This window comes from Dendrobates tinctorius, unplaced genomic scaffold (assembly GCF_039654945.1).
Source record: "Dendrobates tinctorius isolate UK_male_01 unplaced genomic scaffold, ASM3965494v1 ptg000261l, whole genome shotgun sequence".
In the NCBI taxonomy this organism is placed as follows: Eukaryota; Metazoa; Chordata; class Amphibia; order Anura; family Dendrobatidae; genus Dendrobates; species Dendrobates tinctorius.
The window spans coordinates 948442-962569 of record NW_027361928.1 but is presented as its reverse complement, the minus strand read 5'-3'; the positions used below and the strand labels follow the sequence as shown (position 1 = coordinate 962569).

The 14128-nt window shown below is 59.8% G+C and overlaps 1 protein-coding gene across 2 annotated transcripts in view; it reads left to right on the top strand.

The window, feature by feature from the left end:
- APEH (acylaminoacyl-peptide hydrolase) overlaps positions 1 to 14128 on the top strand; it is a 53641-nt gene that overhangs the window by 35544 nt on the left and 3969 nt on the right. For both annotated transcript variants that reach the window (XM_073558883.1, XM_073558884.1), the window contains exons 15-16: positions 1561 to 1699; positions 2025 to 2108. In XM_073558883.1, coding sequence (XP_073414984.1) covers positions 1561 to 1699; positions 2025 to 2108 — 223 coding nt within the window. The remainder of the gene's footprint in view (positions 1 to 1560; positions 1700 to 2024; positions 2109 to 14128) is intronic.

Below are 14128 nucleotides of genomic sequence, written 5' to 3'. Positions count from 1 at the left end.
TCTTCACTCTGCTCCTCGCCCTGCCCTTTACTCTTCACTCTGCTCCTCGCCCTGCTCTTTACTCTTCACTCTGCTCCTCGCCCTGCTCTTTACTCTTCACTCTGCTCCTCGCCCTGCTCTTTACTCTTCACTCTGCTCTTCGCTCTGCTCTTTACTCTTCACTCTGCTCTTCGTCCTGCTCCTCGCCCTGCTCTTCGCTCTGCTCCTCGCCCTGCTCTTCGCTCTGCTCCTCGCCCTGCTCTTTACTCTTCACTCTGCTCCTCGCCCTGCTCTTTACTCCACTCTGCTCCTCGCCCTGCCGTTTACTCTTCACTCTGCTCCTCGCCGTGCCCTTTACTCTTCACTCTGCTCCTCGCCCTGCTCTTTACTCTTCACTCTGCTCCTCGCCCTGCTCTTTACTCTTCACTCTGCTCCTCGCCCTGCTCTTTACTCTTCACTCTGCTCCTCGCCCTGCTCTTTACTCTTCACTCTGCTCCTCGCCCTGCTCTTTACTCTTCACTCTGCTCCTCGCCCTGCTCTTTACTCTTCACTCTGCTCCTCGCCCTGCTCTTTACTCTTCACTCTGCTCCTCGCCCTGCTCTTTACTCTTCACTCTGCTCTTCGCTCTGCTCCTCACCCTGCTCTTCGCTCTGCTCCTCGCCCTGCTCTTCGCCCTGCTCTTTACTCTTCACTCTGCTCCTCGCCCTGCTCTTTACTCTTCACTCTGCTCTTCGCTCTGCTCCTCACCCTGCTCTTCGCTCTGCTCCTCGCCCTGCTCTTCGCCCTGCTCTTTACTCTTCACTCTGCTCCTCGCCCTGCTCTTTACTCTTCACTCTGCTCCTCGCCCTGCTCTTTACTCTTCACTCTGCTCCTCGCCCTGCTCTTTACTCTTTACTCTGCTCCTCGCCCTGCTCTTCACTCTGCTCCTCGCCCTGCTCTTTACTCTGCTCCTTGCCCTGCTCTTTACTCTGCTCCTCGCCCTGCTCTTTACTCTGCTCCTCGCCCTGCTCTTTACTCTGCTCCTCGCCCTGCTCTTCACTCTGCTCCTCGTCCTGCTCCTTGCTCTGCTTCTGCTCCTCGCCCTGCTCTTCACTCTGCTCCTCGCCCTGCTCTTCACTCTGCTCCTCGCCCTGCTCTTCACTCTGCTCCTCGCCCTGCTCTTCACTCTGCTCCTCGCCCTGCTCTTCACTCTGCTCCTTGCCCTGCTCTTTGCTCCTCGCCCTGCTCTTCACTCTGCTCGTCGCCCTGCTCTTCACTCTGCTCGTCGCCCTGCTCTTCACTCTGCTCGTCGCCCTGCTCTTCACTCTGCTCCTCGCCCTGCTCTTCACTCTTCTCTCTGCTCCTCGCCCCACTCTTCTCTCTGCTCCTCGCCCCGCTCTTCACTCTGCTCCTCGCCCCGCTCTTCACTCTGCTCCTCGCCCCGCTCTTCACTCTGCTCCTCGCCCTGCTCTTTGCTCCTCGCCCTGCTCTTCACTTTGCTCCTCGCCCTGCTCTTTGCTCCTGCTTCTTGCTCTGCTCCTCGCCCTGCTCTTTGCTCCTCGCCCTGCTCCTGCTTACTTATGATATTTCTCCTCTCTGCAGAAAGTGGGGTTCCTGCCGCCGCCCGGTAGCGAGGCGGACATCGCGTGGGTTTCTTTAGAGGAGGAGAACAGTATCGCTGACATAGACTGGAGCTACAAGAGCCATCAGCCCCCCCCGGAGGAGGAAAACCCCCAGTATCGTATGTAGCTGGGCAATGGGGTTGTCCTGCTCACAGCTGGGGTCTTGTCACAGTGTATCAGGAGAGCAGACACCCAGTGTGATCAGCTCATTGAGGAAAGTGAGATTGGACACATTGTAACAAACCTTCAGCTGTAGAGCGGTGGCACTGGGTGTTCTCTGCAGACACTGGGGCCGGGATCTGCCCCCTCCATTAGGAGACATTTCTTTGCGACTTTGTGTTGTGCAAAAATGTAGAAACATCTGAAGGGGTTTTCCTCCAGAATTGTGGCGGCCCCCCAAGTGTCTGCGAGGGCTCACCGGGGTCTTCTCCTCCTGTCTTGTAGCCGGACTGGACTTTGAATCCATCCTTCTGAAGCCACAGACCGGCCCCCTGGACCATCGCCATCCTCTGGTGGTCTACCCTCATGGTGAGTTCTTGGTGGTCTACACGTTTTGGTCCCAGTCCAGGGTGATCCTTTCACTCTAGGGGGTTTGTACTATTTGGGGTTCCTGGTCCCTGTTTCATACTTTTTTTTTTCTCCCTTCCGGGGTCCACCCTCATTACCTTGGTCCTCTCCCCTCGGGGGGAGCAGCCTCTGTATCTGGGGGTCTCTGTTTCACGCTGTCTCCTCCCTACAGGGGTCCACCCTCATTACCTGGGTCCTCTCCCCTCGGGGGAGCAGCCTCTGTATCTGGGGGTCTCTGTCTCATGCTGTCTTCTCCCTACAGGGGGTCCTCCCTCATTACCTGGGTCCTCTCCCCTCGGGGGAGCAGCCTCTGTATCTGGGGGTCTCTGTCTCACGCTGTCTTCTCCCTACAGGGGGTCCACCCTCATTACCTGGGTCCTCTCACCTCTGGGGAGCAGCCTTTGTATCTGGGGGTCTCTGTCTCACGCTGTCTTCTCCCTACAGGGGTCCACCCTCATTACCTGGGTCCTCTCCCCTCGGGGGAGCAGCCTCTGTATCTGGGGGTCTCTGTCTCATGCTGTCTTCTCCCTACAGGGGTCCACCCTCATTACCTGGGTCCTCTCCCCTTGGGGGAGCAGCCTCTGTATCTGGGGGTCTCTGTCTCACGCTGTCTTCTCCCTACAGGGGGTCCACCCTCATTACCTGGGTCCTCTCACCTCTGGGGAGCAGCCTCTGTATCTGGGGGTCTCTGTCTCACGCTGTCTTCTCCCTACAGGGGGTCCTCCCTCATTACCTGGGTCCTCTCCCCTCGGGGGAGCAGCCTCTGTATCTGGGGGTCTCTGTCTCACGCTGTCTTCTCCCTACAGGGGTCCACCCTCATTACCTGGGTCCTCTCTTCTCTGGGGAGCAGCCTCTGGATCTGGGGGTCTCTGTCTCACGCTGTCTTCTCCCTACAGGGGTCCACCCTCATTACCTTGGTCCTCTCACCTCGGGGGGAGCAGCCTCTGTATCTGGGGGTCTCTGTCTCACGCTGTCTCCTCCCTACAGGGGTCCACCCTCATTACCTGGGTCCTCTCCCCTCGGGGGAGCAGCCTCTGTATCTGGGGGTCTCTGTTTCACGCTGTCTTCTCCCTACAGGGTTCCACCCTCATTACCTGGGTCCTCTCCCCTCGGGGGAGCAGCCTCTGTGTCTGGGGATCTCTGTCTCATGCTGTCTTCTCCCTACAGGGGTCCACCCTCATTACCTGGGTCCTCTCACCTCGGGGGTGCAGCCTCTGGATCTGGGGGTCTCTGTTTCACGCTGTCTCCTCCCTACAGGGGTCCATCCTCATTACCTGGGTCCTCTCCCCTCGGGGGAGCAGCCTCTGTATCTGGGGGTCTCTGTTTCACGCTGTCTTCTCCCTACAGGGGTCCACCCTCATTACCTGGGTCCTCTCACCTCAGGGGAGCAGCCTCTGTATCTGGGGGTCTCTGTCTCACGCTGTCTTCTCTTTACAGGGGGTCCACTCTCATTACCTGGGTCCTCTCACCTCGGAGGTGCAGCCTCTGGATCTGGAGGTCTCTGTCTCACGCTGTCTTCTCCCTACAGGGGTCCACCCTCATTACCTGGGTTCTCTCCCCTCTGGGGAGCAGCCTCTGGATCTGGAGGTCTCTGTCTCACGCTGTCTTCTCCCTACAGGGGTCCACCCTCATTACCTGGGTCCTCTCCCCTCAGGGGAGCAGCCTCTGTATCTGGGGGTCTCTGTCTTACGCTGTCTTCTCCCTACAGCGGTCCATCCTCATTACCTTGGTCCTCTCCCCTCTGGGGAGCAGCCTCTGTATCTGGGGGTCTCTTTCTCACGGTCTTCTCCCTACAGGGGTCCACCCTCATTACCTGGGTCCTCTCCCCTCTGGGGAGCAGCCTCTGTATCTGGGGGTCTCTGTCTCACGCTGTCTTCTCCCTACAGGGTTCCACCCTCATTACCTGGGTCCTCTCACCTCGGGGGTGCAGCCTCTGGATCTGGAGGTCTCTGTCTCACGCTGTCTTCTCCCTACAGGGGTCCACCCTCATTACCTGGGTTCTCTCCCCTCTGGGGAGCAGCCTCTGGATCTGGAGGTCTCTGTCTCACGCTGTCATCTTCCTACAGGGGTCCACCCTCATTACCTGGGTCCTCTCCCCTCGGGGGAGCAGCCTCTGTATCTGGGGGTCTCTGTCTCACGCTGTCTTCTCCCTACAGGGTTCCACCCTCATTACCTGGGTCCTCTCACCTCAGGGGAGCAGCCTCTGTATCTGGAGGTCTCTGTCTCATGCTGTCTCCTACCTACAGGGGGTTCACCCTCATTACCTGGGTCCTCTCCCCTCAGGGGAGCAGCCTCTGTATCTGGGGGTCTCTGTCTTACGCTGTCTTCTCCCTACAGGGGTCCACCCTCATTACCTTGGTCCTCTCCCCTCTGGGGAGCAGTCTCTGTATCTGGGGATCTCTGTCTCACGCTGTCTTCTCCCTACAGGGTTCCACCCTCATTACCTGGGTCCTCTCACCTCGGGGGTGCAGCCTCTGGATCTGGAGGTCTCTGTCTCACGCTGTCTTCTCCCTACAGGGGTCCACCCTCATTACCTGGGTTCAGCCTCTGGATCTGGAGGTCTCTGTCTCACGCTGTCTTCTCCCTACAGGGTTCCACCCTCATTACCTGGGTCCTCTCACCTCAGGGGAGCAGCCTCTGTATCTGGGGGTCTCTGTCTCACGCTGTCTTCTTCCTACAGGGGTCCACCCTCATTACCTGGGTCCTCTCCCCTCGGGGGAGCAGCCTCTGTATCTGGGGGTCTCTGTCTCACGCTGTCTTCTCCCTACAGGGGGTCCACCCTCATTACCTGGGTCCTCTCACCTCTGGGGAGCAGCCTCTGTATCTGGGGGTCTCTGTCTCACGCTGTCTTCTCCCTACAGGGGGTCCTCCCTCATTACCTGGGTCCTCTCCCCTCGGGGGAGCAGCCTCTGTATCTGGGGGTCTCTGTCTCCCGCTGTCTTCTCCCTACAGGGGTCCACCCTCATTACCTGGATCCTCTCTTCTCTAGGGAGCAGCCTCTGGATCTGGGGGTCTCTGTCTCACGCTGTCTTCTCCCTACAGGGGTCCACCCTCATTACCTTGGTCCTCTCACCTCGGGGGGAGCAGCCTCTGTATCTGGGGGTCTCTGTCTCACGCTGTCTCCTCCCTACAGGGGTCCACCCTCATTACCTGGGTCCTCTCCCCTCGGGGGAGCAGCCTCTGTATCTGGGGGTCTCTGTTTCACGCTGTCTTCTCCCTACAGGGTTCCACCCTCATTACCTGGGTCCTCTCACCTCAGGGGAGCAGCCTCTGTATCTGGGGGTCTCTGTCTCATGCTGTCTTCTCCCTACAGGGGGTCTACCCTCATTACCTGGGTCCTCTCCCCTCGGGGGAGCAGCCTCTGTGTCTGGGGATCTCTGTCTCACGCTGTCTTCTCCCTACAGGGGTCCACCCTCATTACCTGGGTCCTCTCACCTCGGGGGTGCAGCCTCTGGATCTGGGGGTCTCTGTCTCACGCTGTCTTCTCCCTACAGGGGGTCCTCCCTCATTACCTGGGTCCTCTCCCCTCGGGGGAGCAGCCTCTGTATCTGGGGGTCTCTGTCTCACGCTGTCTTCTTCCTACAGGGTTCCACCCTCATTACCTGGGTCCTCTCCCCTCAGGGGAGCAGCCTCTGTATCTGGGGGTCTCTGTCTTATGCTGTCTTCTCCCTACAGCGGTCCATCCTCATTACCTTGGTCCTCTCCCCTCTGGGGAGCAGCCTCTGTATCTGGGGGTCTCTGTCTCACGGTCTTCTCCCTACAGGGGTCCACCCTCATTACCTGGGTCCTCTCCCCTCTGGGGAGCAGCCTCTGTATCTGGGGGTCTCTGTCTCACGCTGTCTTCTCCCTACAGGGTTCCACCCTCATTACCTGGGTCCTCTCACCTCAGGGGAGCAGCCTCTGTATCTGGGGGTCTCTGTCTCACGCTGTCTTCTCTTTACAGGGGGTCCACCCTCATTACCTGGGTCCTCTCACCTCGGGGGTGCAGCCTCTGGATCTGGAGGTCTCTGTCTCACGCTGTCTTCTCCCTACAGGGGTCCACCCTCATTACCTGGGTTCTCTCCCCTCTGGGGAGCAGCCTCTGGATCTGGAGGTCTCTGTCTCACGCTGTCTTCTCCCTACAGGGGTCCACCCTCATTACCTGGGTCCTCTCCCCTCAGGGGAGCAGCTTCTGTATCTGGGGAACTCTGTCTTACGCTGTCTTCTCCCTACAGCGGTCCATCCTCATTACCTTGGTCCTCTCCCCTCTGGGGAGCAGCCTCTGTATCTGGGGGTCTCTGTCTCACGGTCTTCTCCCTACAGGGGTCCACTCTCATTACCTGGGTCCTCTCCCCTCTGGGGAGCAGCCTCTGTATCTGGGGGTCTCTGTCTCACGCTGTCTTCTCCCTACAGGGTTCCACCCTCATTACCTGGGTCCTCTCACCTCAGGGGAGCAGCCTCTGTATCTGGGGGTCTCTGTCTCATGCTGTCTTCTCCCTCCAGGGGGTCTACCCTCATTACCTGGGTCCTCTCCCCTCGGGGGAGCAGCCTCTGTGTCTGGGGATCTCTGTCTCACGCTGTCTTCTCCCTACAGGGGTCCACCCTCATTACCTGGGTCCTCTCACCTCGGGGGTGCAGCCTCTGGATCTGGGGGTCTCTGTCTCACGCTGTCTTCTCCCTACAGGGGGTCCTCCCTCATTACCTGGGTCCTCTCCCCTCGGGGGAGCAGCCTCTGTATCTGGGGGTCTCTGTCTCACGCTGTCTTCTTCCTACAGGGTGTCCTCCCTCATTACCTGGGTCCTCTCCCCTCGGGGGAGCAGCCTCTGTATCTAGGGGTCTCTGTCTCACGCTGTCTTCTTCCTACAGGGTTCCACCCTCATTACCTGGGTCCTCTCCCCTCAGGGGAGCAGCCTCTGGATCTGGGGGTCTCTGTCTCACGCTGTCTTCTCCCTACAGGGGGTCCTCCCTCATTACCTGGGTCCTCTCCCCTCGGGGGAGCAGCCTCTGTATCTGGGGGTCTCTGTCTCACGCTGTCTTCTCCCTACAGCGGTCCATCCTCATTACCTTGGTCCTCTCCCCTCTGGGGAGCAGCCTCTGTATCTGGGGGTCTCTGTCTCACGGTCTTCTCCCTACAGGGGTCCACCCTCATTACCTGGGTCCTCTCCCCTCTGGGGAGCAGCCTCTGTATCTGGGGGTCTCTGTCTCACGCTGTCTTCCTACAGGGTTCCACCCTCATTACCTGGGTCCTCTCCCCTCGGGGGAGCAGCCTCTGTATCTGGGGGTCTCTGTCTCACGCTGTCTTCTCCCTACAGGGTTCCACCCTCATTACCTGGGTCCTCTCACCTCAGGGGAGCAGCCTCTGTATCTGGGGGTCTCTGTCTCACGCTGTCTTCTCTTTACAGGGGGTCCACCCTCATTACCTCGGTCCTCTCACCTCGGGGGAGCAGCCTCTGTATCTGGGGGTCTCTGTCTCACGCTGTCTTCTCCCTACAGGGGTCCACCCTCATTACCTGGGTTCTCTCCCCTCTGGGGAGCAGCCTCTGGATCTGGAGGTCTCTGTCTCACACTGTCTTCTCCCTACAGGGGTCCACCCTCATTACCTGGGTTCTCTCCCCTCTGGGGAGCAGCCTCTGGATCTGGAGGTCTCTGTCTCACACTGTCTTCTCCCTACAGGGGTCCACCCTCATTACCTGGGTCCTCTCCCCTCAGGGGAGCAGCTTCTGTATCTGGGGGTCTCTGTCTTACGCTGTCTTCTCCCTACAGCGGTCCATCCTCATTACCTTGGTCCTCTCCCCTCTGGGGAGCACCCTCTGTATCTGGGGGTCTCTGTCTCACGGTCTTCTCCCTACAGGGGTCCACCCTCATTACCTGGGTCCTCTCCCCTCTGGGGAGCAGCCTCTGTATCTGGGGGTCTCTGTCTCACGCTGTCTTCTCCCTGCAGGGTTCCACCCTCATTACCTGGGTCCTCTCACCTCCGGGGTGCAGCCTCTGGATCTGGAGGTCTCTGTCTCACGCTGTCTTCTCCCTACAGGGGGTCTACCCTCATTACCTGGGTCCTCTCCCCTCGGGGGAGCAGCCTCTGGATCTGGAGGTCTCTGTCTCACGCTGTCTTCTCCCTACAGGGGTCCACCCTCATTACCTGGGTTCTCTCCCCTCTGGGGAGCAGCCTCTGTATCTGGGGGTCTCTGTCTCATGCTGTCTTCTCCCTACAGGGGTCCACCCTCATTACCTGGGTCCTCTCCCCTCAGGGGAGCAGCTTCTGTATCTGGGGGTCTCTGTCTTACGCTGTCTTCTCCCTACAGCGGTCCATCCTCATTACCTTGGTCCTCTCCCCTCTGGGGAGCAGCCTCTGTATCTGGGGGTCTCTGTCTCACGGTCTTCTCCCTACAGGGGTCCACCCTCATTACCTGGGTCCTCTCCCCTCTGGGGAGCAGCCTCTGTATCTGGGGGTCTCTGTCTCACGCTGTCTTCTCCCTACAGGGTTCCACCCTCATTACCTGGGTCCTCTCACCTCCGGGGTGCAGCCTCTGGATCTGGAGGTCTCTGTCTCACGCTGTCTTCTCCCTACAGGGGTCCACCCTCATTACCTGGGTTCTCTCCCCTCTGGGGAGCAGCCTCTGGATCTGGAGGTCTCTGTCTCATGCTGTCTTCTCCCTACAGGGGTCCACCCTCATTACCTGGGTCCTCTCTTCTCTGGGGAGCAGCCTCTGGATCTGGGGGTCTCTGTCTCACGCTGTCTTCTCCCTACAGGGGTCCACCCTCATTACCTTGGTCCTCTCACCTCGGGGGGAGCAGCCTCTGTATCTGGGGGTCTCTGTCTCACGCTGTCTCCTCCCTACAGGGGTCCACCCTCATTACCTGGGTCCTCTCCCCTCGGGGGAGCAGCCTCTGTATCTGGGGGTCTCTGTTTCACGCTGTCTTCAACCCTACAGGGTTCCACCCTCATTACCTGGGTCCTCTCACCTCAGGGGAGCAGCCTCTGTATCTGGGGGTCTCTGTCTCATGCTGTCTTCTCCCTACAGGGGGTCTACCCTCATTACCTGGGTCCTCTCCCCTCGGGGGAGCAGCCTCTGTGTCTGGGGATCTCTGTCTCACGCTGTCTTCTCCCTACAGGGGTCCACCCTCATTACCTGGGTCCTCTCACCTCAGGGGAGCAGCCTCTGTATCTGGGGGTCTCTGTCTCACGCTGTCTTCTCTTTACAGGGGGTCCACCCTCATTACCTGGGTCCTCTCACCTCGGGGGTGCAGCCTCTGGATCTGGAGGTCTCTGTCTCACGCTGTCTTCTCCCTACAGGGGTCCACCCTCATTACCTGGGTCCTCTCCACTCAGGGGAGCAGCCTCTGTATCTGGGGGTCTCTGTCTTACGCTGTCTTCTCCCTACAGGGTTCCACCCTCATTACCTTGGTCCTCTCCCCTCTGGGGAGCAGCCTCTGTATCTGGGGGTCTCTGTCTCACGGTCTTCTCCCTACAGGGGTCCACCCTCATTACCTGGGTCCTCTCCCCTCTGGGGAGCAGCCTCTGTATCTGGGGGTCTCTGTCTCATGCTGTCTTCTCCCTACAGGGTTCCACCCTCATTACCTGGGTCCTCTCACCTCCGGGGTGCAGCCTCTGGATCTGGAGGTCTCTGTCTCACGCTGTCTTCTCCCTACAGGGGTCCACCCTCATTACCTGGGTTCTCTTCCCTCTGGGGAGCAGCCTCTGGATCTGGAGGTCTCTGTCTCACGCTGTCTTCTCCCTACAGGGGGTCCACCCTCATTACCTTGGTCCTCTCCCCTCGGGGGAGCAGCCTCTGTATCTGGGGGTCTCTGTCTCACGCTGTCTTCTCCCTACAGGGGTCCACCCTCATTACCTGGGTCCTCTCCCCTCGGGGGAGCAGCCTCTGTATCTAGGGGTCTCTGTCTCACGCTGTCTTCTTCCTACAGGGGTCCACCCTCATTACCTGGGTCCTCTCCCCTCGGGGGAGCAGCCTCTGTATCTGGGGGTCTCTGTCTCACGCTGTCTTCTCCCTACAGGGTTCCACCCTCATTACCTGGGTCCTCTCACCTCAGGGGAGCAGCCTCTGTATCTGGGGGTCTCTGTCTCATGCTGTCTCCTCCCTACAGGGGGTCCACCCTCATTACCTGGGTCCTCTCACCTCAGGGGAGCAGCCTCTGTATCTGGGGGTCTCTGTCTCACGCTGTCTTCTCCCTACAGGGGTCCACCCTCATTACCTGGGTCCTCTCCCCTCGGGGGGAGCAGCCTCTGTATCTGGGGGTCTCTGTCTCACGCTGTCTTCTCCCTACAGGGGTCCACCCTCATTACCTGGGTCCTCTCACCTCAGGGGAGCAGCCTCTGTATCTGGGGGTCTCTGTCTCACGCTGTCTTCTCCCTACAGGGGTCCACCCTCATTACCTGGGTCCTCTCACCTCAGGGGAGCAGCCTCTGTATCTGGGGGTCTCTGTCTCACGCTGTCTTCTCCCTACAGGGGTCCACCCTCATTACCTGGGTCCTCTCCCCTCGGGGGGAGCAGCCTCTGTATCTGGGGGTCTCTGTCTCACGCTGTCTTCTCCCTACAGGGGTCCACCCTCATTACCTGGGTCCTCTCACCTCAGGGGAGCAGCCTCTGTATCTGGTGGTCTCTGTCTCACGCTGTCTTCTCCCTACAGGGGTCCACCCTCATTACCTTGGTCCTCTCACCTCGGGGGGAGCAGCCTCTGTATCTGGGGGTCTCTGTCTCACGCTGTCTCCTCCCTACAGGGATCCACCCTCATTACCTGGGTCCTCTCCCCTCGGGGGAGCAGCCTCTGTATCTGGGGGTCTCTGTCTCACGCTGTCTTCTCCCTACAGGCGTCCACCCTCATTACCTGGGTCCTCTCCCCTCGGGGGGAGCAGCCTCTGTATCGGGGGTCTCTGTCTCACGCTGTCTTCTCCCTACAGGGGTCCACCCTTATTACCTGGGTCCTCTCACCTCAGGGGAGCAGCCTCTGTATCTGGGGGTCTCTGTCTCACGCTGTCTTCTCCCTACAGGGGTCCACCCTCATTACCTTGGTCCTCACCTCGGGGGGAGCAGCCTCTGTATCTGGGGGTCTCTGTCTCACGCTGTCTCCTCCCTACAGGGGTCCACCCTCATTACCTGGGTCCTCTCCCCTCGGGGGTGCAGCCTCTGTATCTGGGGGTCTCTGTCTCACGCAGTCTTCTCCCTACAGGGTTCCACCCTCATTACCTTGGTCCGCTCCCCTCGGGGGAGCAGCCTCTGTATCTGGGGGTCTCTGTCTCACGCTGTCTTCTCCCTACAGGGGTCCACCCTCATTACCTTGGTCCTCTCACCTCGGGGGGAGCAGCCTTTGTATCTGGGGGTCTCTGTCTCACGCTGTCTCCTCCCTACAGGGGTCCACCCTCATTACCTGGGTCCTCTCACCTCGGGGGTGCAGCCTCTGTATGTGGGGGTCTCTGTCTCACGCTGTCTTCTCCCTACAAGGTTCCACCCTCATTACCTTGGTCCTCTCCCCTCGGGGGAGCAGCCTCTGTATCTGGGGGTCTCTGTCTCACGCTGTCTTCTCCCTACAGGGGTCCACCCTCATTACCTTGGTCCTCTCACCTCGGGGGGAGCAGCCTCTGTATCTGGGGGTCTCTGTCTCACGCTGTCTTCTCCCTACAGGGTTCCACCCTCATTACCTGGGTCCTCTCACCTCAGGGGAGCAGCCTCTGTATCTGGGGGTCTCTGTCTCACACTGTCTTCTCTTTACAGGGGGTCCACCTTCATTACCTGGGTCCTCTCACCTCGGGGGTGCAGCCTCTGGATCTGGAGGTCTCTGTCTCACGCTGTCTTCTCCCTACAGGGGTCCACCCTCATAACCTGGGTCCTCTCCCCTCAGGGGAGCAGCCTCTGTATCTGGGGGTCTCTGTCTTACGCTGTCTTCTCCCTACAGCGGTCCATCCTCATTACCTTGGTCCTCTCCCCTCTGGGGAGCAGCCTCTGTATCTGGGGGTCTCTGTCTCACGGTCTTCTCCCTACAGGGGTCCACCCTCATTACCTGGGTCCTCTCCCCTCTGGGGAGCAGCCTCTGTATCTGGGGGTCTCTGTCTCATGCTGTCTTCTCCCTACAGGGTTCCACCCTCATTACCTGGGTCCTCTCACCTCCGGGGTGCAGCCTCTGGATCTGGAGGTCTCTGTCTCACGCTGTCTTCTCCCTACAGGGGTCCACCCTCATTACCTGGGTTCTCTTCCCTCTGGAGAGCAGCCTCTGGATCTGGAGGTCTCTGTCTCACGCTGTCTTCTCCCTACAGGGGGTCCACCCTCATTACCTTGGTCCTCTCCCCTCGGGGGAGCAGCCTCTGTATCTGGGGGTCTCTGTCTCACGCTGTCTTCTCCCTACAGGGGTCCACCCTCATTACCTGGGTCCTCTCCCCTCGGGGGAGCAGCCTCTGTATCTAGGGGTCTCTGTCTCACGCTGTCTTCTTCCTACAGGGGTCCACCCTCATTACCTGGGTCCTCTCCCCTCGGGGGAGCAGCCTCTGTGTCTGGGGGTCTCTGTCTCACGCTGTCTTCTCCCTACAGGGTTCCACCCTCATTACCTGGGTCCTCTCACCTCAGGGGAGCAGCCTCTGTATCTGGGGGTCTCTGTCTCATGCTGTCTCCTCCCTACAGGGGGTCCACCCTCATTACCTGGGTCCTCTCCCCTCAGGGGAGCAGCCTCTGTATCTGGGGGTCTCTGTCTCACGCTGTCTTCTCCCTACAGGGGTCCACCCTCATTACCTGGGTCCTCTCACCTCAGGGGAGCAGCCTCTGTATCTGGGGGTCTCTGTCTCACGCTGTCTTCTCCCTACAGGGGTCCACCCTCATTACCTGGGTCCTCTCCCCTCGGGGGGAGCAGCCTCTGTATCTGGGGGTCTCTGTCTCACGCTGTCTTCTCCCTACAGGGGTCCACCCTCATTACCTGGGTCCTCTCACCTCAGGGGAGCAGCCTCTGTATCTGGGGGTCTCTGTCTCACACTGTCTTCTCCCTACAGGGGTCCACCCTCATTACCTTGGTCCTCTCACCTCGGGGGGAGCAGCCTCTGTATCTGGGGGTCTCTGTCTCACGCTGTCTCCTCCCTACAGGGATCCACCCTCATTACCTGGGTCCTCTCCCCTCGGGGGAGCAGCCTCTGTATCTGGGGGTCTCTGTCTCACGCTGTCTTCTCCCTACAGGCGTCCACCCTCATTACCTGGGTCCTCTCCCCTCGGGGGGAGCAGCCTCTGTATCGGGGGTCTCTGTCTCACGCTGTCTTCTCCCTACAGGGGTCCACCCTCATTACCTGGGTCCTCTCACCTCAGGGGAGCAGCCTCTGTATCTGGGGGTCTCTGTCTCACGCTGTCTTCTCCCTACAGGGGTCCACCCTCATTACCTTGGTCCTCACCTCGGGGGGAGCAGCCTCTGTATCTGGGGGTCTCTGTCTCACGCTGTCTCCTCCCTACAGGGGTCCACCCTCATTACCTGGGTCCTCTCCCCTCGGGGGTGCAGCCTCTGTATCTGGGGGTCTCTGTCTCACGCAGTCTTCTCCCTACAGGGTTCCACCCTCATTACCTTGGTCCGCTCCCCTCGGGGGAGCAGCCTCTGTATCTGGGGGTCTCTGTCTCACGCTGTCTTCTCCCTACAGGGGTCCACCCTCATTACCTTGGTCCTCTCACCTCGGGGGGAGCAGCCTCTGTATCTGGGGGTCTCTGTCTCACGCTGTCTCCTCCCTACAGGGGTCCACCCTCATTACCTGGGTCCTCTCACCTCGGGGGTGCAGCCTCTGTATGTGGGGGTCTCTGTCTCACGCTGTCTTCTCCCTACAGGGTTCCACCCTCATTACCTTGGTCCTCTCCCCTCGGGGGAGCAGCCTCTGTATCTGGGGGTCTCTGTCTCACGCTGTCTTCTCCCTGTAGGGGTCCACCCTCATTACCTTGGTCCTCTCACCTCGGGGGGAGCAGCCTCTGTATCTGGGGGTCTCTGTCTAACGCTGTCTCCTCGCTACAGGGGTCCACCCTCATTACCTG